Source organism: Porites lutea, chromosome 7 (genome assembly GCF_958299795.1).
Source record: "Porites lutea chromosome 7, jaPorLute2.1, whole genome shotgun sequence".
NCBI lineage: Eukaryota > Metazoa > Cnidaria > Anthozoa > Scleractinia > Poritidae > Porites > Porites lutea.
The window spans coordinates 3,914,438-3,934,507 of record NC_133207.1 but is presented as its reverse complement, the minus strand read 5'-3'; the positions used below and the strand labels follow the sequence as shown (position 1 = coordinate 3,934,507).

Genomic DNA, 20,070 nt, shown 5'->3' with positions numbered 1-20,070 from the left:
TGAACTTTAAGAACAAGGCAAAATTTTTACTCTATTTCAAGTATATATATGTGCCACTTCAGCTTAAACTAGAGTTCTTAATTAGTAACTATTCACTTTAAAATTATTTTAGATAACTCTCTCTTGTGACTGCCTCCTATCTTCTTGTATGTACTAATAACTGCAATTTTGGTCAATTTGAATGTACTCATTATTTAACTTTAGAAGTGTTGATATTGTTGCAAGAACTTTACTATCAAAATTGTTCAGGATTTGAAACTGTATCAAAAATACCACAATGATGGCTAATTTCCACAAGTTTGCTCTGAATTGTGTCAATGATTTATGAATATTTGGGAGGCTTTAGTTGTGATCCTTGAAAGAGTGTAATATACAATATCTATAAAGGAACAACAAAGTCAGTATAAAGGTACTTCTGTGCCTCCTTTTTTGATGTCTGAATATTGCAAGAACAACTCAGTATTACTACTCCTCATTGGGTCCCCTCTGTTTCACAAAAACAGGACACCACAATTTCCTCTATTCCTGTTTGAGCCCTCTTCTCTTGATGGTGCACAGGACACCACCCTTGGGTCTAAGCGTCAGCCTTTCTTCATGTATCATTTTATGTTGCCCTGGTAACAGTGTCAACTCAAACTCCTGCAGCAATCGAGCCATAAGCACTCGCGCCTCAAACTGAGCAAACGTTTGTCCAATGCAGGTCCTTGGTCCAACAGAAAATGGATAGTAAACAGACTGTGGAATTTGCTTGTCAGGGGAGAACCTGTCAGGATCAAACTTCTCTGGTTCTGACCATGCATCTGAAAGACGCTGCAATATGAACCAACTAACGTTGATTGAGGTTCCTGCAGGTATGGTTAATCCTCCAAGGTTTTCTTCCTTTGTAGTGATTCTTGTTGTCCCCCCGACAGGTGGGTGAAGGCGGAGGCCTTCCTTGAGTGTCTGTCCTAGATACTGAAGGTTTCCAAGATCTTTGTGTTCCACAAACTGGCGGGAGCCAAGCACATTTTCAATTTCTTGAACAATTCTATGCAAAACAATCAACATTAATGGTCTTCCTGTCCTTAGAAGTTTATAGGTATCTTACCCTAAGAAACCTTATTCATGTTTGTTAGGGTCAGATACATACAAACTTCTAAGGACAGGAACAAACAAAAGACAGCTACAATTTTTTTTGCAAGAAATTTAAAAAATGCAACCAGCCAATATCAATGTCAAACAGTTTTATAATGTAATTGGAAATGTTTAGTAGAAGATTCAGATCATGCTGATCCAGTCTTTCCAATAATCTGACCTACACTAGTGTATATATAAATACCTGTTTTCAACATTGGGGTGCTTCAGTATTTCAAAAAGAGTGAAAGATAACTGGTTTGAAGTGGTCTCCTGACCTATAAAAGGACAAAGATAAGGGTAACAAACAAAGCAAAAAGTAGATGACGGCAAAATAAGGGGAAACATACAAAAACAGGGCGTCATCTTCTCTTCAAAGATGCCTCAAAAGTTTTCAAGACAGGATCAAACTTTCCGAGACACATGTATACAATAGGTACCACCTATTAGTTCAACTCCACAAAAAATCCACCAAAATTGATGAAATGTCTTACCTGCAACAAAAAATGTGAGAAACTGATCAATCAGATCTTCAAAACTTAAGCTGGACTCTGATTCTGCTACTTTTAAGATGTGAGCAAGTATATCGTTGGGAATTTCGTCTCCTCTCAACACAGCTTCCTGTCTTTCCTTGATAACATTCCCTGCAAACTCACGAATGAATTTTATTGCTTCAGCCAAACCTGACTGGGACGGAAATACCAACCCCAACAGCCGGGAAAATGGAGTACGTATGCTTTCCTGGGCCCCCTTTAGACCTTTGGAAACTGCTGATGGAAATGGACTGTTAGGATCTCTTATAACGTCGACATCAATGTCAAAAGCAACCTGTAAAAGGATCATTAATACCACTTTAGAGTAACTGCAGAATGAGATATGTCTCACTCCACCCTGCTGGATATCAGAACAAGCTTTTGGTCACTAATTCCCAGACAGTCCATACAAATGATTTGGATGATGCATGGGCCGGCTGTAAGGCAGGCTACAGAATACCTGGCCACTCCAAAAGCTGGACTGTGGTTACATGGCTACACTGCCATGTAGCTTTAAATTCTGCATTGGCCTTATTAAGAACGAGACAGATACATGACTATGCGGCTATACAGTTATGCGGCTACTTAGATACATGACTAACTGGCTATGTGTCTTAATAAGGTTTCAGTGCCACTGTGGGCTTAAAGAACAAGGCATATACATCGCTAGGTGGTTATGTGGCTACATGGCTATGGGGCTATGCAGCTACATGACCCAGGGGGTACTCCAGATTTCAAGTGACAGAGATGACAACAGGATTTTTTGGGGGGTTGAAATTTTCGATTTTGGGATTTTTTTGGGTAGGAAAATTTTAGCAACTTGTTTTGTGACTGTACTTGTGTTCTGGAAATTTTTGTGGCTTGGAAATGCAGCATAGGATTGTTTTTGGGTTAAATTTTGGTCCAGGGATTTTTTTGGGTTTTGATTTTTGTCCCTATTTGATCACCCCTGTCACTTGAAATCCCAGTGTAACCACCCCCCCCCCCCCCCCCCCCCCCGGGCTACATAGCTTACTGGCACTTAGCGGTGCAGCCACTGCTTTTGAGGTTTAGGTTTCTACAGTGTATATTCTTGAGTACGTGAGGTTGAATTGAATACCTTTCCAATAACATCCAGTGTGACCCTGGCAAATTCTTCTGCCATATTTACAACAGTTTTTCCATCTGCCATCTCATCCAGCTTGGCCAGAAACAAGTCACAGCTGTTGTTAAACGCGGACATCAAGTTCATTAAGTAACGGCGGTGGAACGCCGGATTTAACAACGCTCTTTGCTTTTGCCAAACGCCATGATCGGTCTCCGTTACCAAACCGCGGCCTGCGAATCGGTGACCGAATGGATAGCCAAGGTTCACGTAAGCCTTGGGATTTTTTGGCAGATTTAACGTAATAAGACACTTTTTAGCAAGTTCTCGATCAGAAACGAAAAGGAAAGGCTGGTGAAAGGCCCACATCAAAACTATTGGACCGTAAATATTGTGCAAATCTTGCATCAATTCACCCACTATTCTTCCCTTTTCTCTCTCTCGGCGAATAAGGGGTACGTTACCAAAGAAAAAACTGTCCCTCTTTGGTCCTGGGATATGGCTGAACTTCCAGTGAATGTAAACCAGGTAAATGGAAAATGCCGTGAATATCAAACCCAAAAGAGAAACAATTGCAATGAAAATCGTGGAGAGCACCAAAGCAAGAGCCATTTTGGAAACAAAATGTACCAGGCGAAAAGCGGAGTCTATTTATAACTGTTAGCTATTCGTATCCAGGCCTCCGATGACCTTCGCAGACCTTCTCCTTCAGTGACCTTGATTGTTGATAACGTCAACAAAGGAACGTGGACTTAAAATTTTGGCCTCGTCAGCAAGTAAACAGCATACTAATATTTGGTACTAGTGGGTAGAAACGTGTGACATTTCACGCAGAAGGGTGATTACGACAGCAGTGAACTTCCCTCTTGCAACATATGTGACAGTTTTACCCTACGCAAATTGGACAGCAGAGGATAGAAGACGAACCGTATGTCTGAAAAAATTCCGCCAATTTTTACCTTCCTTTGAATAGCTCTTTTTGTAAAAGACGAGAGCACAGACATTTTAAGAGAAGATCGCGACCAAACATGCAAGTGATCAGCTCTGTCACGTTTGTCACGCACAAATGTTTCGTCGTCCTATTCTGTCTACCGAATAATTAAAGATCATTAAATTAAACGCGGTATATTATAGCCTGATTCTCAGACGTCCGAGGTCGTTCGCGGTGGGCTATTTGAAAACATCTCAGCCAAGCCTAAGAGCGGAGATCCTTCATGAGACCAATGGTTCACCGGAAACGTAGGCTACGACTAGCCCCCTTAGCCAAGGGGTATGGATATTGTCCATGCTCAGGAGTGGCAGACCCCGGTAGAGTGAGCATGCAAAATATGCATGCAAGAAAATTGCCATTCCCCCACGTAGCTATTAACACGCACACGCAAGCATTCCATCTGTCTACTTTAAAACAACGATTGCATGGCGCCATGAGTCTAAAAATAACTGGCGGCTATTCGTTTCCAAGCCTCCTCCTCACGTTAACCTGATAATTGTTGTCTCGTGAGCAAGTGCTCAGAATACCAATTTGTTTGAAATAAATGCATTCAAACACTGTTTTGTCTTTTGTTTAAAAATGACTTTTTAAGTTGAGGGCTCCTGGCTCAGCATGACGTCATCGTCCACTAAGGAAATAGCAAAGCCTGTCAGAAAGCAGAGCTCCCGCATGAGAATGACCGTTTACTTGAAATGCTGTCAGCGACTGTCCCTTATTTCCTAAGGTTGAACGAGCACGGGCAATGCTTCACTCGCGAAAATGTTGCCTACCTCGAGGAGGGAGACATCCTGCGCGTGCTATTTCCTCGCACGCAGGTAGCAATTCTACACGTTACCCTACGCGTTGTCATTTAAATTACCTGAAACGAACCTTTAGAGATAGCAAGGCCTGTTTACGAAATATTTTCCCCAAAAATCAGTACAGAGGGCTACAATACATTACCCCCCCCCCCCCCCATACGCACACACCTGCTTGAGTTAGTCCCCTATGACATGAATAGAGGCTGAAACTATAGAAATGAAAATTTGTTTTAAACCTTGCTGAGCTATAAAACAACTTTAATGAAGAAACTGGACGAACTCTTCTCGTACGATTTTTAGCTTTATTTTAGGTCTGATAATATACAATATTAAAAAATCTAATAAATATCAATATTTCTTATACAAAAGGCTACTTATCGTTTTTCATTGCAATTTTAAATACTAGTCCTTTCACGTGATCAGTCTATTACGTTCCTTTTTTAACTCTGGTACTTTGGAACCTCTACTTCGGGTGCTTTGTCAGTGGATCTTGGATTCCGGAGTCCAATCGTTAGTGGGATTCCAGATTCCACAAGCAAAAGTTCCCGGGATTCCCTTTCACAAGGCGTGGCTAAGTGCGAGAGCTGAATGTTCCGGGTAACGGACTCCTTAATATTTGATTTTCCACGTTCAGATTTCTAGTTGGAACTAATCACCTGTGATAGGATTGTCTCAAACACATCCTTGGCGGGGCCAGCGTTAAAGAACAAGTGTTCAATAGGTTTTTCCGCCAGACTGCGCAAGGAAGCAACGCTTAACAGTATTTTGCCGAACCGAGCGGGTTGAATTGGGAGCCTGGACCAGACATAGTCTGCCAACAGTAGCTGAGCCTCGTCCTGAAGCTGTTCCACTTGATCTTTAGACTTGAGACCATGAATATCTGTTTAGAAAACAGAACACCAATAAAAAAATATATTTTTAGCGTTGCTATAGAGCCAAAAGAACTCTGTAAGAGGTTATCTGTGACTGTTAGGTTGATCAGGGACCAACAGACAATTGACTGGGATCCATAAGAACCTATCGGTTAAGGAAAGAATAACAATTACAAAATTGAAAGGGAGTGAAATTTAGCCCTCCTGTTGTTTTTACCCCCTCTTATTCGGCTATTATGTATAACAAGACTAAGTTTGACAGATGAAAAAAAGCATAAAATAGTAATTGAGAACACCCCAAAGCTATTGTTGTATAGTGCAAAGAAAGTGGGAATGGCTGACTGCAAAAACCACGTAGATAGACTGTTCACAGTCCCCTATTTTTTCGTGAGATCGTTTAGATATACCGCGTCTTACCGTCACGGGTATCTCGATTTTCAAATGTACCGAAAGGGCGGGCGTCGGGGATTATAGCTCTGGGACTCAGGCAAGATGGCAGTCCGTAACGCAAAGCGCTCGATCTCGATGATCTTAAGGAAAAATAGAGGACTGTGAACAGTCTACCACGTAGACGAATCAACTTGTTCGTTTTCGTTCAACAATTCTTTTTTTAATTTTATCAAATAGTATTGAAAAACAAAATAGTTGCGTCCTTTAACGAAATCTTCCCTATAAAAAGCTTTCATAGCAAGCGTTTCCGTGATGGAGAGATTTTACTTAACCTGAGCAATAGATAGCAGAGTAATACGAACTATTAATCTCTTAATTTCACTGTTTTCTTTTGTTTACTCGTAACTATTCGGCACTAATTGTTAAATACTCTTTCACGGCCAACGGGTTTGGTAAAATAACTCTAATGCTAGGCACGAAAGTAAGGAGTAGAGCAATACCAAGAAATAGAGGGGGGTTGGGGTGGGGAAGAAAGAACTTCGCTTTCCTCCTCTATCCACCCCCCAAAAATGGTGTTTGTCCAAATTGATTGGAAATAACCAACCTCGTTCCCAGGGTTCTCTGCCACCCGTTCCCACGGAGCGAGCGACAGGTAGGAGAGAGAACCTGGGAACGAGGTTCGGAAATGACTTACTTGTCCTGAAGAGAATGACAGCCTTGAGGCATGCGTACTCTGAACTGTCCAATTTAAGCGTTCTTAATGGTAGCAAAGCTTCTCGAGCTGTCTTAATCTCCTGCTCTCTTGGATCACTATCAGTGCTGGCCCCTGAAGAAAGTGACAACGCCCAGAACACTGAATCCAAGAGTAACATCTCCCGCCAGCTTTCTTCCAAAAGAATGACTTGATCGCGAAAGGGCAGCCGTCTGAAGCACGGTAGTCTACGGCCGAACCTTAGGGAAACCGTTAGGAGACGACAGGCCGCATCATGGAGGGGCTCAGAGGAGTGGAATGAAAGTGGTTCCACTGCTTGATGGAGCTCGGACATACTCATCTGAGAGGGCTGAAAGTGCCTCTGCGCGTTCCTAAAGGATACTAATGCCGTGGAGGCCCCGCGGTGGTCGTTTGTCACAGGATCCGAAGTAGAAAACCCGAGAGCGGGCGTCGGGGGACTTGTGTGGCCATTCTGCTGAATGGACGGAAAAGTCGAAGGCGGGTGAAACCTTTGCGTTGATAGAGGTGCTGCTATAGTGTGGCGAGATTGAGATGGAACTGCACCGTGTATAGAGTTTGAATTGTTATCTTGCGATACCAAGGTTACTCGCACAGGTCCTGGCATAGAAGAGGCTGTCATTGATGTGAGAGGGGTGGAGAATGCAACTGAGCGGGTGGAGCTGAAGTAATCTTTAGCGGCTGACATCGAATTGGCGCGTGAGGCAACAAATTCCTCCCCTTGGCTATCCTCGAAGTACCTCGGGCTTGATGGTCTTCTCTGGTTATTTTCCGTTTCAGGTGTTTCGATCTGTTGAAGCGGCTGCTGCTGCTGTTGTTGTTTTTGTTCGTATTGTTTGTCATAATGTTGTTGCTCTTCCGTTTTGACCATGACTGATTTTGTATGAACAATTCTTATCTGTGGAGTCGCACCAGGATAACCTAAACCAGCAGTAATAATAAGAAACGGGAAAATGTCAGTTGATAAACACAGTTTGTCAAAAGTCCCGCCAACTTTTCCAGACTGAAGCAATGGCGGATTTTCTGTTAAAATCAAAACCTACAAGAACAGTTTCATCGTCCTGTATTACTTTGTAAATTATTAGAACCGTTGATCTCCAATAAAAATACGGGCAAATGAAACAGATCTCGATAATTACTGGCACTTTCGAAAAACCTACCCTGTGATTCGAGCGGAGGGGTGACGTCCACTCGCATCTCGCCTTGCGTGACGTCCGCTAAACTTTCCGCTGGAGGGGACTTAACAAGTTCTTCGTTGAATCTGAAACGACGGTAGACGCCTAAAAAGATAAACGCAGAACCTTTTTATCCCAACTCAGCCTATCCTCTCACCCGGGGGGGGACTCTGCATATGAAAGGGGTGGGGATGCTCGTCGGAAATTTTGAATTAAACCCCTAAAGGAGACCGATCTGGGCGTGGCCCAAGCTTTTTTTTGACCCCTAAAAGAGACCATGTTAAAACACAGACAAATGAAAACAATGGACAAAGACGTCTTCTTTAAGTATTTATGTTATAGAAAACTTGGATTATATGAATGGAGTAAATAAAACGAATTAAAAATATACATATCAAATATATATTTTTACATTTTTTCACATGCAACCCTAAACGAGACCTTCACGGCTTAATATGATGGCGTTTTGCCCAGAACACCCTAAGTGAGACCAAAATCCGAAATTTACACCCCTAAGCGAGACGACGAGCATCCCCATCCCTTTCATATGCGGAGTCCCCCCCCCCCCCCCCCCGGGCTCTCATCGACTAAGTCATTTAAGCTTGGTAACAAGTATGGAAAGATTGTACGTCAATCACGGATTTGACATCACAACATATCCTTTAGTGAGTTCCTTACGTTCCAAATTAGAAATGTCTGCAACATTTACACGGAGAAGTTGAAATTTATCAATGACAAAAAAAAGGCCATCAGTTTATTTTTCCTGTATAATTGTAAAGGTGCGCTACATAAAAATCTAAGTAGCGAGCTCAAGTTACTTACAAGGCGCAATTATTCAGTTTGTTTTCCATAAACAAGGCAAAAGCTGTGAACAGCCGAAGAGAGCGGGCGGCAAGTTTCTTTAACCAAGCTAAAGTGTTAAGAGCAATTGTACCACCTATTAAGCGAGTTCATTTCTCTATATTACAATTAAAACATTAGAATAAGCTGCTCTTGGAAAACTACTTATATCAGTGTGAATTACGTAACGCAGATTAGGTGAATTACAGTATATGACATCGTTTCATTTGTCTTGATATTAAGATTAAGAATGATTTTTACCAAAAAGCTGCAAACTTCGTCAATAAAGTTCCAGTCGTGAACAAAATTTCCAACACCATTACTTTTTTGTCCTTAACATCTGTCATTTACTAAACCAGAGAATTCTTCAGCATCTTGCAATTTGATAAGATAATTAAGAACGCGAAATTATGTAATGAATACCGAACAAAAAGCACGGTGTAACTTGATAAGTGCTGGCAGTATATTATCAAATGTTTTCGGTCCATGAGATAAACATCCAATGCACTGTAGAGTGCAATAACTGCCGACAAGTCGCAAGTTGTTTGAAGTTGAGAGGACCCCACCGGCTTTTGTTTCTTCCGAAACTTAAATGTGCACCCATCCAGACAGCCGGAGTTATTAACTCGCTTTCCCTGTTTGAAATCATGAAATGCTATTGTAACTTGCAGATGCTAGATGAATCTTTGTGATCATTGAAATGAAATTAAAGCTGGAGAACAGTACTTTCCTAGGGTTCTGTTTTCCCTACCCTGTAGCCTTTTAGAAGCCATCTGAAACCTTGAAGGTCCTTAAGACTTGACCGTTTAAACTAGAGCTATCACAGAAAATTCTCGGCTAAAAGTTTGTCACCGGAAATCTGTGTTCTGTTCTGGCCATAATATTATTTCTCGCTGGAGTAAACTTGTCAAGGCCAAAACTTAATTACTTTTGACAATTATTGACATCGCTTTTACTTTTAATATTTTCCCCAGCAGTCGATAAATGTATTACTGGGGACCTTAAGTTTGGAAAAAAGTAGTTTACTTGAGCGTCAATGTATTTAGTACGAAAGTACTAACTGAGGATACTATTTTACGTCTCCTTCTGGAGGCGGGATCGCTATTTTACGTAGTCATCCGAGCCATGCGAACAAGGTGCAGCCGTTTCCAGAACAAAGGCAGGGCCTTTATTGGTTTTTCAGTTATTTTGAGACCCTGAGTATTGGTCCCGCTGGAATCGAACCTGCGACCTTCCGCTCTGCAGTCAAACGCTCTACTGACCGAGCTAATCCTGCGGAGGACTACAAATTTGATTTTGAACAACCTGTGACGTTAATCTTATCCCTTAAGTCTCTCTAAATGTTAGTCAGTAACAGGAAAGAGAGACTATAAAGGGATCGAAATAGCTGATAGCCTGCGAACGGCAGACGTTTCTCCTCGCTCATCGCCGCTGAGGGCGATGAGCGAGGAGAAACGTCTGCCGTTCGCAGGCTAAATAGCTGTACATCTCTATCTAGAACTCCGACTCAGCTCGCTAGCCTAGAATCTATTTCATCGCCCTAATGTACCAACAAAATAAAGAGCAAACCTTCCAGGTTCATTCCAATCTCGATACATTTCTTCAGTCTACAGGCCTTGCAGTCATTCCTGCTACTCTTGTCCACAGGGCACTGCCCCTGGCCCTTACACAGCCAAGGCTCAGCTCGTCGACACGTCCTCTTGTAGAATCCACTGCACCCATCGCATGAGTACACTCCATAATGCTTTCCAGTACATCTGTCTCCACACACTTCACAAGCTGCAAGAATCAAGAGACCGGACTTAAAGACCGTTTTTTTCAGTGAGTTGGAATTTTAATCCCTCCACTCTCAAAAGTGGCATAACACACAATTCGACACAATTTTTTGTGAAATGCTGGATTAAACATGAATCCTGATAGCATCATGTGAAAGTGTTAATAAAGAGGTTTCATTTTAAATAAATGGTTACACCCTAGGATTTTGTCAACAGGTTTAAAAATTAGAGCTACATACTAAACGAACAGTGCTGTACCGGCCATGCGAAATTACTACCAAAGAAGTCTCATGAATGGTCACACCATAGGATTTCATCCACAGATTTAAAAGTTAGAGCTACATACTAAATAAATAGTACCATGTGAAAGTACTGCTGAAGAGGTTTCATTTGAATAGTAACACCATAGGATTTCATCTATAGACTCAAAAGTTAAAACCACGTACTAAATGAATAGTACCATGTGAAAGTACTGCTGAAGAGGTTTCATTTGAATGGGGTACACCACAAGATTTTTTTGCCACAGCCTCAAAAGTTAGAACCACCTTACAAGACTCTATCATTCTCTCTGGGACTAAAAAAGGGATAACGCCTGTTATCAAACTTTTTTCAGGTTTCTAAATGCTGACTTAAGTGTGAGTTTGGCCTTAAAATTCAAACGTATCTCGCGACAGCCTCATTCTCCGTGAAATGGTCTGCCCTAATGGAGAACACCTCCCTCGCTAAGCTTGAGTTATGAAATGTCTTTTACCCGGCGTCCCAAATCTTCCAAACCTTCACATACTCATTCGATCGATATTTTTAGCTTCTGAGCTAGTTTGATTGGAGCATAACAACAAAAGAGCAAATAAATATTCACAGTTAGAAGTTCGTGATACCTTCCCAAGTGAAGCGAAACCAACGAGAAAATTCTTCGTCACGGGGATGCAAGAACAACCGACGCTGCCTTGCCATCTCAAGATGGGCCTTTCACGAAACGTTCTAAAAATTTACAAGTTATTTTAGTGCTAAAAAGCACTCGATTTATGTACGAAACGGACACTGTTTCTACTGACCCGTAACATTCGAGAACCTAACACGGAAAAAAGGAAAGCTTTAATTAACGACCATGGCTGTTTGATTTGTAACTATCCTGACAGAAAGTTGTATGGCGCCAAAAAAGGAAAATATTTCTATATATTAGTAATTTAAGTATAGTACTATCTATAGTGCTATCTTGTTACAGAAAAAGTAAATTCCGAAACCTTTCTCTAAATTGAACGTGGAGTATAAATTGGCGCAGGTGAAAGTCGTCGTTGGATCTAAAATCTTGAGTAACAAGGAGCTATCCCTTGGAAGAGTCTCCTTTAATACCACTACACTTGTTCTTAACTAATTTTGGTAGTTTAATCATATGCCAAAGTCCTGATGCGTCATACTAAGGGCACGGTCGATTGACCGTATTCCGGAACAGGAATACGTGATCGCAAGAAGCGCTATAAAAATCACTTGTTTTTATGGCCTTTATTGCCTGGTAAGATATAAAATCCAGAAATCAGGTGGAGATTAGAAATTGAGATGATTGTAGCATTCAAGTGGTCCAAAAACGTTTTGTTGAAGATATTTTTCACAGAGAAAAAAAAACAATCGAATGCACCCTAAGTGAGTTCGCTAAGTCCTTGCTTTTTTGTTTTCCTGATAAACGACCAAAATTGTTCTTAGGAGGCCGTATATATACAGTAGACTTTCTGTAGCCTAAAGACGGTCCTGCTGTACTACGGTCATTTTCTTTGACTCTCTAAACGGTGGACATCTAAAACGGACATCAGTGCCTGGAACAACAGTCTCTGTCTTAAATATAGGGCCTACCGTATAACGATCAACGTTCAGGTAACGAGACTTGAGAGAAAAGGGTCACGCAGCCGGTGTTCATGTAGTTTGTATTATTAGGGAGCTTAAGCAACGACAACGGCGACGACAACGAGAACGGCCAAAAAAAAAAAATTCACATTTTGAAGAGTACGTGAACAGAGGACAACGCCTTCCTTTTTCTTTTCCTGTACTTTAACACAGCCCTCTAGTAGTACTCAACTCCAGAAAAATTTGCCAACATTGGACGAATTGAACGAAATGGAATTAGCGCGATTAAGTTTGAGGCAGCGCGAATGCGAATGCTTCTCCTGCTTAACGCCTCTAACATATAGCACCTAGAAAGAGATGTCTGTAGTCGTGAAAGATTGCGGCCGTGTTAAGTACCATACAACCCTAAAGCTGATTACCATCGAATAATCTTTGATCCAATAAAAGGAAAAACAATTAACCAGCTCAATTTTATTTTTTCCCTTTTGACTCAAATTATCTCTTTCTTCCTTTTTCGATAAGACGTTTTTGATGTCGGATTCTTATAATTGGCACAAAAAAAAACTCCTACGTGTTCATCTGTTTTTTTATTATTTAAGATAGGGACCGGTATGTCTCTTAAGTTTTCAAAGTGGTTTCGGCTAACAACCCATCATATTAGAAAATTGACCGTTAAATAAATCCGACCTTCACTTATTCTGACGGCGAAGTAGGTGAAAACATTTCTTGCGGCCTAAAACAACTGTACTTTTGTTAGTTTTATAGCAAAGCAAAATACAAAACCGTAAAACAAATTTAAAAGGATGGTTTTGTAAGCTGAAGGGAAATTCAGTATTACGTCACAAATGTAAAGGCTTTTAGCCTTAATTTGCATTTCAAGTGTCGAGTAAAAACATTAATGGACTTAAAGTTTTTGTTGTAGCGCAGATAAGATGTAAGTTGTTCAGTAGATAGGCTGCCCAGCTGTACAAAAGCCCTGCATCAGTAAAATCAAATAGCAGGGAACTGCTTCGACTCAAAAAAGAAAAGAGAAAAAAATTCAATCACTCAGCATACTACAAATTAAATAACGCTTCCGACTAATATCGGCTGACTCGAAAAGTGAAATAATGGAAAAGAAAGTATAATTAAAATGTAAAATATAGCTGGCAATCTGTCACCAGCCGTGACGCCGATATTCGATCCATGGGTATTTTTGCTAACATTTGCAGTTAAAACAACATGTTAAATTAAATACACAAAAAATATAGCACGTACGACGGTTTCACTAGAATCGTAAATGATAAACTGTGTTAAGTTTAATAAATCCTGTTTATGGAATATTAGTTTTTAATTTAAATTTTTTTTGTTAGTAGTAATTTACATTGGTACGGAATCGTTTTGTGAAAGGAAGAGTTCCAAAGAAATAAAGATTTTTCTTCAATTCCTATACTAAAAAAAACAGAAATGTCATAATGTAACTAAAAGTGGGGTGTGTGTGTGTGCGTGGGGGAGGGAGCGAGATGAGACTTTTGGTTTTGCGGTTTAAGCTAATTTTGACATGTGTTTTTCGGTTTTTGCCTTTTGAACTTTGTGGTTTTTACGTTTTAATGTTTGTAGGATTATCGGTTTGTTCAGTTTGTGCGGACAAATATTTTTCGGGGTAATCCAAAAATGCATCTGATTCTGGGTTTGCTATCTTGGTCCATTCGTGAAAAGGTATAAGGGAATGCAGAGTTTTATATCAAGCACAACTTCGTCCATGCGTTTGTTAGAGTAAAAGAGTACAACTTGTTTTCATCTGCACTTTTTGATTGTTGTAGACTACGGGTTTTTTCTTTGATGTTAATTTTATCGAGTTCTATTGCCTCGTTTCCGTAATTTCGTCTATTTTTTCCTTTTACTGTTTTCAGATTTTCGATGCTCCAATGTCAGGCCTACTCTTAACTCCCATTTTCTCTGGCAGTGAAATCCCGATTTTTCAACTGTCCTGGGAAATTGGGTCGAAATAGCGGGAGGTTTGAAAATCTAAATGCTAGAATTACATGGTCGGTTATTTAAACGAAGTCTGACTTAGACGGCCCCGGTTTAGGAAATCTTACGTCCACCAGATCTCTTCCTTAGTGGGGTCATTTTAAGACGAAAATCCTTTCTAGTCTACGCCATATGCTTTCATGAAACTGTTCACGATTAATGGTGTTTACATAAAAGCGTTGGGTAAACTGAAAATGGCATAGACCGCGGTTTTGTTAAAGGCTGGCTTAACTCCGTATAAAATAACTGGCCCACGGTGTTTGACTCGGTAAGGTCGAAAATTGAGGATAGTCTAAATTGTTTGACTGGAGAAGGGAGTTAGAAAACCGAGGGTTCGAGAAATCGGAATTCCGCTGTTTACTGTGTTCTAATTCCTTGGAAATACGAACTTTTGATGACGCTCGCTATTTGTCGCGTTCGCCCTTGTCTGTGTTGAGATAACAGAGAGGATGAAAGTAGTCGAAATTTGCTTAATTGTCTTCAAACTAAAAGAATTTCAGCAAAACACTTTCTAGTTTCAAGTGAGCTGTGTGACGCATTTCTAAAACAAAGAAAGGCCAGGTTGGAATTGACTATCAGAAAGCCAAAGCAGGAGGTTAAAATACGGGAAAAAATTATCTACCCAAAACGTTTACTCATGATGCTTTTATATAAATACTCTTGCAATATGACGAAGGGAAACTAACAGATGCTTTAATCATCTTACTGCTATGAGTGTCTCGAATCAAGATTTCACAAAAATGAACTGATAATAAAGAACTAAGAAACAAACGTCAGCTTTGCACGTTTATGGAAAATTAGGTAAGACTATGAAAAGGTCTGATCGGAGAAGGTGCTAATGAAATGGTCACAAAAACAGACTCTATAGTTTATAGAACCCGTAACACCAAATGAAAGAAATACGAGAAAGTTATCATTTGAATAGTCACACCCTATTATTTCATCCAAAGTGTCTGATATGAAAAATGAAATAATGTCCAATAAATAGCCTGAAGAAAAAGTTAGATCATACTCGCATTAAGATCATTTGGCCTCAGTTTCGAAACTGGTATGTAGTGGCAACCGATGTGTAGCTGCGGTGAAATATTTCAAGTTTCTTGCCTGCATCTTACGAAAAAATAATCGGCTAAGAAGGCTTTAAAATTTTGTGTCTTGTTACGGCTCCGATTAGCGCAGAAAAGTTAACCCCCTCTGATGCCACTAGGGGCATTACATGGTTACATATCCCGATTGTTTATTTAAGAAATGAATCTCTGACTGAGAACCGGATTATATAAGTGAATTTTAAGCAATTCCGGGGTCGCTCTCGCGGTTTTAAGAATAAGTAATAACAATTAACAACGAAAGCCGGCACACGGTTTGCAACATCAGAGGTGGAATTAGGGAGCGGGCCTGTCTGCCGGGCTGACAGGTTACTGGGATAAGTAAAGTGTTTAATAAAAAAGGAAAAAATGGTCAAGTGTTTACTTTGGCTGGACCATGAATAGTTTGTCAGTATCACTGTTCTTCACCAGCTAGTACAGAAATCAATGAGTTTAGTTCTTACTAACAAACAGATATTCTGTCCACTTGTTATGCTTGTTTAATTCTTCTAAAGGCTTTCATCAACGAATACTTATACCAATAAACTGGATAAAAATTATATCAACGAAGCAAGACAGAATAAGCTGTCTGAAGAAAAATAACTCTAGTGGATTTAACGAAATGATTGAAGTAGATTACAATTCAGCTTTAACGCCCAAAATTCCCTAAGATCAAATTTGAAAAACCCCTATTTTTTCGTTAATACTGCCAAACAAATGATTTCATCTGAAACTACTGTCCAAGAGGTTTCATTTAAATGATCACACCATACGATTTCGTCCAAGAACTCAAAAGTTAGAACCTGTTTCTGAAACTGCGTAAGAAAGTACCGTCGAAGAATGACAGGTTTGAATGGTCACACTAAAAGATTTTTTCAAAGACACCGCCAAATGTCAGAGGTAAACACAAAAAGTTTTTTTTTTCAGGTTTGCGAAGCACCACAGCTGACATTATAACAATTTAGAAAACAAATCGTTTTATCTGAAGACTTTATTTTATTTACTTTTATTATGTTGAGTGATTTTTTTTTCTTCCTGTTCGAGGCAAAAATAGGAACTTCACTGAGCGAGCTTTGGTCTAGGAAACACGACGATATTGGAAGGAAAAAGGACAAAGTCGGGGCCCTTTAATCTAGGATTATTAAATGTTCCATAATGCCTCGGTAATAAATGCGGCTATTTTAAACGGAAAGGAGGAAATATTTGCTTCGGAAGCGACAATTCGCGTTTATAAAGAAAAAACATTTGATTTCAAACAACACCCTCTAACGCCAGTCAAAGGAGCGAAATTTGCCCATTTACTGCTGTAACAGTTATTTCTTGAGTGTTGGTACACTGTAAATTTTAAACATTTGGGTTAAAAAAAAAAACATGTTTTCTAGTATTGCCATGGAACGTATCGCGGATGAGTCGCTTCGGTATTTGGCAGACATCATTAGTCCTCACAGCGAATATATAAACTGTCCTGTTAGGTAAAAGATAAGCTTCTACGTCAGTCGCTTGTCCTCATCTTTATACAGGAATGCAAGGTGGAACGTGCTTTTGGGCGAATTTTTTTGTTTTGGCAGTATATAATGCTTCCCTGCCATCCCAATGGACCAGACGTTAACACTGCTTGCTCCATGGGGCAGGGGGTTGTGCCTAAATAATACCGGTTGTTTTGGTAGTTAGAACAAAATGGCGGAACTGGAGCACATTGTGAAGTCTTTAATATAATCATCACATTGTTACTTTAACGTCGGTGGACTGAGAAGCGGCCATTCAAATTAAATCGTTTCATTCAGTACCACTTTATCGGAACTATTTGCTGGGTAGTATTTTGGTTTCTGCAATATTAACATTGTAAAGATTTTTCCGTTTTTAACATTTTGATTCTGTCACTATACGGAAGTTTCATAAAATAGTTAACTATGTGATCGTTTGGCTAAACAGACGGTGTGCATAGTAAAGATCTATGATTGCTTTTCACCACATGACGGTAAATGTAGGAAAAATATTTGGCAGGGGTTATTAGAGCGGTTTTCACTTGACTGTCGAAAGGGATTGGTTTTGGTTTTGGTTTTGGTTTTACTACGCCCTTTGGTTGGCTAGTGTATTTACTTTGGTTTTGGTTTTACGACAGTCAAGTGAAAACCGCTCTAAACGAGGTAGTTTTCGTGTTAACTCGATGTAAATTCAAACTTGGTGGATAAATCGTCCGGCAACGCAAGCAGCTCGTTTTGGTACTAGTAATGTCCGCGTTGGATTTTCAGTTTGGTCACAGGAACAACAGATACGTCGGCGGTGAAAAGAATAGTTTTGAGAGCCACATAAGGAATTTTCAAGGCACTCGACCAGGACCTTAGGCAGTATGAAGCAAACCGAGGCACTTCCCTCAGTCATTTAAGGTTTGATCCCAGTGTTTTGTTAAAACGTAGTCATCATAACGACCCTAAATAGCTAGGCGGGGAATTCAACCATATGGATATTGCCTCAGTCCTTATTTTTTTCCGAGTTATGGCCCTAGCGACAAAGACCACACCGTAAAAGCAAATCAGGAAACACGTTTACAACTCTTGTCAGAAAAAATTGACAAATGTTCGACACAAAGTTGCGCCATTTTCTGCGAGCGTCAAAAATTTTCAATCACTCTAGTTTGGAGAAGATGAAGGATCGTTACTGAGTAACAATCAGTAACCGAATAGAGTTTGGCTTTATCTTCATTCAACAACGTCCAACAGTGCGTTTGTAAAATGGCTCTGATATGCGTAAATTTATTGGTCACAGCGTTCGTTCAGCCGTGTGGCTTTAGACTCAATTCTAATTCTTTCAACCTTTGCAGGAAAGGTCCATTTAACCGAAAAGAGATGAAAAGTCTAAGACTGAAAATCTCAACTGAGAGACAACGGACATTGACTCTCAACAAAACCGACTGTTTTGAACAATTACGCAATAGTTCGGTAGTAAGGTTTTGCTCACAAAACATATATATGCAGTGTTGAAAAGACAAGGATAAAATTTTGGAAAGACCCAAAGGCAAAGAGAGTTCGTTTTTAAATACGAAACTTTATTGCGAACGACGAGGGAGTTTAAGAAAAAAAATGCAAAAACAAATGATGTCATTCCTGTATTTTTAAATCTCCGGCTTTTGTCGTCTGCAGGTTTTGTCTAGTCCCGACTTTGCTGCTTTTGATTGACGTCTGAAAATTTCAACACGATTTACACTCCATTCCACAAACGCCCGTCTTCACTCTTCCAAACCAACAGCAGGCCTGGCTGAAAAACAGTCAACGATGCCCACTATTGACATTTTCTTGCTAACAATTAAGCAAGACAAAGAGATATCCGGAACCACTATTAATAATAACAATTTCACAGTATTGGCTCTTTAGGAAGGTCTACAGCTCATTGAAATACGTCTGTATAAATTTGTTTCTCTACCATAGCGAGATTTGGAGAAAAAAGAGCGATGAGGGAGACACGCAGCAGACTGTGTGTTCAGCCGACAGAAGTTGCCAGGGTCAACATAAGGGCCAAAAATATTGACACGTTCAAGCTAAGAAAAAATAGACCACAGAATTAATAACAAAAACGGCTCACAGAATTGTCAGTTTACGTAGCAAACAAACCTCGCTTTCCACTCAAGGATAGTAGTAAATCGAAGCGATGACGAAAATGATTTCTTCCGTAAAATCACATGAATTTCACAAAACGTATGGTCATCAGTCGTTTGAACTCTACGGATATCTGTTGCCTTTTGCAGTGTTGGTGACATGAACGCCGACTGTGCTTAAAATAGCCTCCCAAATCTGCTGTAATCCGGCTACGATTCCCGCAGATAAACTCTATTTTACCCTGAATAAACTCTAGAAACCATTTCATATTTTCCTGCCCTTTAAGCAGAATTCAAATTCGCTAGGAATTCGACGCCGAACGACAAAAATATTTCAGTACGTACCGGATGACTGCACGACTAATGTCGACTTGACTTCGAATACATAACGCAAATCAATAAGGTTATGTTATCAAAATACTTTAGCCAGTAAAATGCTGTACCTTTGTCCTCAATAACGCGCTTCTTTTTCTGTATTTTGTCGGTGGAATTAGCACTTTCGAGTTCTGTTTCTTCCATTGCGCCAAGGAGACGTCGTTTGCGCGAATGACCGCGAGAAAATGAAAGTCTAAAGCCATGCCAACTGACTCCTTTGTTTTAATTGGTGTTATGACATCATCGTTGATGACTGACTGCCGCCGAATCCCCACCTCGACTGACTCAGCTCCTTATCAACAATGACTCCGATATCGGGAGCTCGCAGACGCTTTCAAACAATATTTGTGGCATTTGACAACGAATGAAAAATTTGAAAGCCATTTTTTCTACCTGGGAAACCATAATGCATTTTTGATGCGGCTGGCGGCGGGTGAAGTCTTCGGGTGACACATGTATTTTGAAGTGTCAACTTGCCAGTCACTTGTCAATCACAGCAACAAAAAGGCTCCGACAGCTGGGATCTACTGAATGTGAAACTCAATATATCCCATTTTATATTTTAAACTGTTTGTGAAATAAACGCAGTTTTTTTAAGTCGTTTTACTCAAACCTACAAGAGCTTTTAATTTGAGCATTTTAAAGAGTGTTTTATGAACATGTCAACATGCTTTCTACAAGGCGATATGCAAATACAAAGAAATGATCAATACCTCCAAGTGCTATGACAATCGCGCAGACAGAGTGTTCGAACCACTCAAATAATTAAAAAATACCTTTAATAAAACAGTCTACGAGTTTAGTCCGGCTCTTAGAAACGCACCAGTGGCTACAAAACTAGACTTATTTTACGAACAAGATGACTT

The 20,070-nt window shown here is 40.1% G+C and overlaps 2 protein-coding genes across 3 annotated transcripts; both read right to left on the bottom strand.

Annotated features, from left to right (window-relative positions):
• LOC140944014 (cholesterol 24-hydroxylase-like) lies at positions 1-3,370 on the bottom strand. Its single transcript, XM_073393122.1, has 4 exons — positions 2,746-3,370; positions 1,608-1,941; positions 1,319-1,391; positions 1-1,027 (listed from the first exon to the last, which is right to left on the bottom strand). Exons 1-4 carry the CDS (start codon positions 3,340-3,342, stop codon positions 520-522), a joined length of 1,512 nt encoding a protein of 503 aa, XP_073249223.1. The 5' UTR covers positions 3,343-3,370; the 3' UTR covers positions 1-519.
• Positions 3,371-4,762: 1,392 nt separating this feature from the next.
• LOC140944055 (nuclear receptor subfamily 2 group E member 1-like) lies at positions 4,763-19,426 on the bottom strand. 2 transcript variants are annotated; one of them, XM_073393164.1, is made up of 5 exons: positions 19,273-19,426; positions 10,098-10,307; positions 7,674-7,793; positions 6,478-7,434; positions 4,763-5,401 (listed from the first exon to the last, which is right to left on the bottom strand). In XM_073393164.1, the coding sequence occupies exons 1-5, from the start codon at positions 19,346-19,348 to the stop codon at positions 5,160-5,162; spliced, it is 1,605 nt and encodes a 534-aa protein (XP_073249265.1). In that variant the 5' UTR covers positions 19,349-19,426; the 3' UTR covers positions 4,763-5,159. The 2 variants fall into 2 exon arrangements, with proteins under 2 accessions (XP_073249265.1, XP_073249264.1); XM_073393163.1 differs by having other exon boundaries at positions 6,478-7,444; positions 7,675-7,793.
• Positions 19,427-20,070: the final 644 nt, after the last annotated feature.

Excerpts from the sequence above, each read along its gene's own strand:
- LOC140944014 (XM_073393122.1), bottom strand. The coding sequence starts at position 3,342 with ATGGCTCTTGCTTTGGTGCTCTCCACGATTTTCATTGCAATTGTTTCT. Across the intron at positions 1,392-1,607 it reads TCTCACATTTTTTGTTGCAG|GTCAGGAGACCACTTCAAAC; the intron begins GTAAGACATTTC and ends GTCCTTTTATAG. Across the intron at positions 1,028-1,318 it reads CACCCCAATGTTGAAAACAG|AATTGTTCAAGAAATTGAAA; the intron begins GTATTTATATAT and ends TGTTTTGCATAG.
- LOC140944055 (XM_073393163.1), bottom strand. The coding sequence starts at position 19,348 with ATGGAAGAAACAGAACTCGAAAGTGCTAATTCCACCGACAAAATACAG. Across the intron at positions 7,445-7,674 it reads CCCCTCCGCTCGAATCACAG|GCTGGTTTAGGTTATCCTGG; the intron begins GGTAGGTTTTTC and ends CTTATTATTACT. Across the intron at positions 5,402-6,477 it reads TGTCATTCTCTTCAGGACAA|ATATTCATGGTCTCAAGTCT; the intron begins GTAAGTCATTTC and ends TTTTCTAAACAG.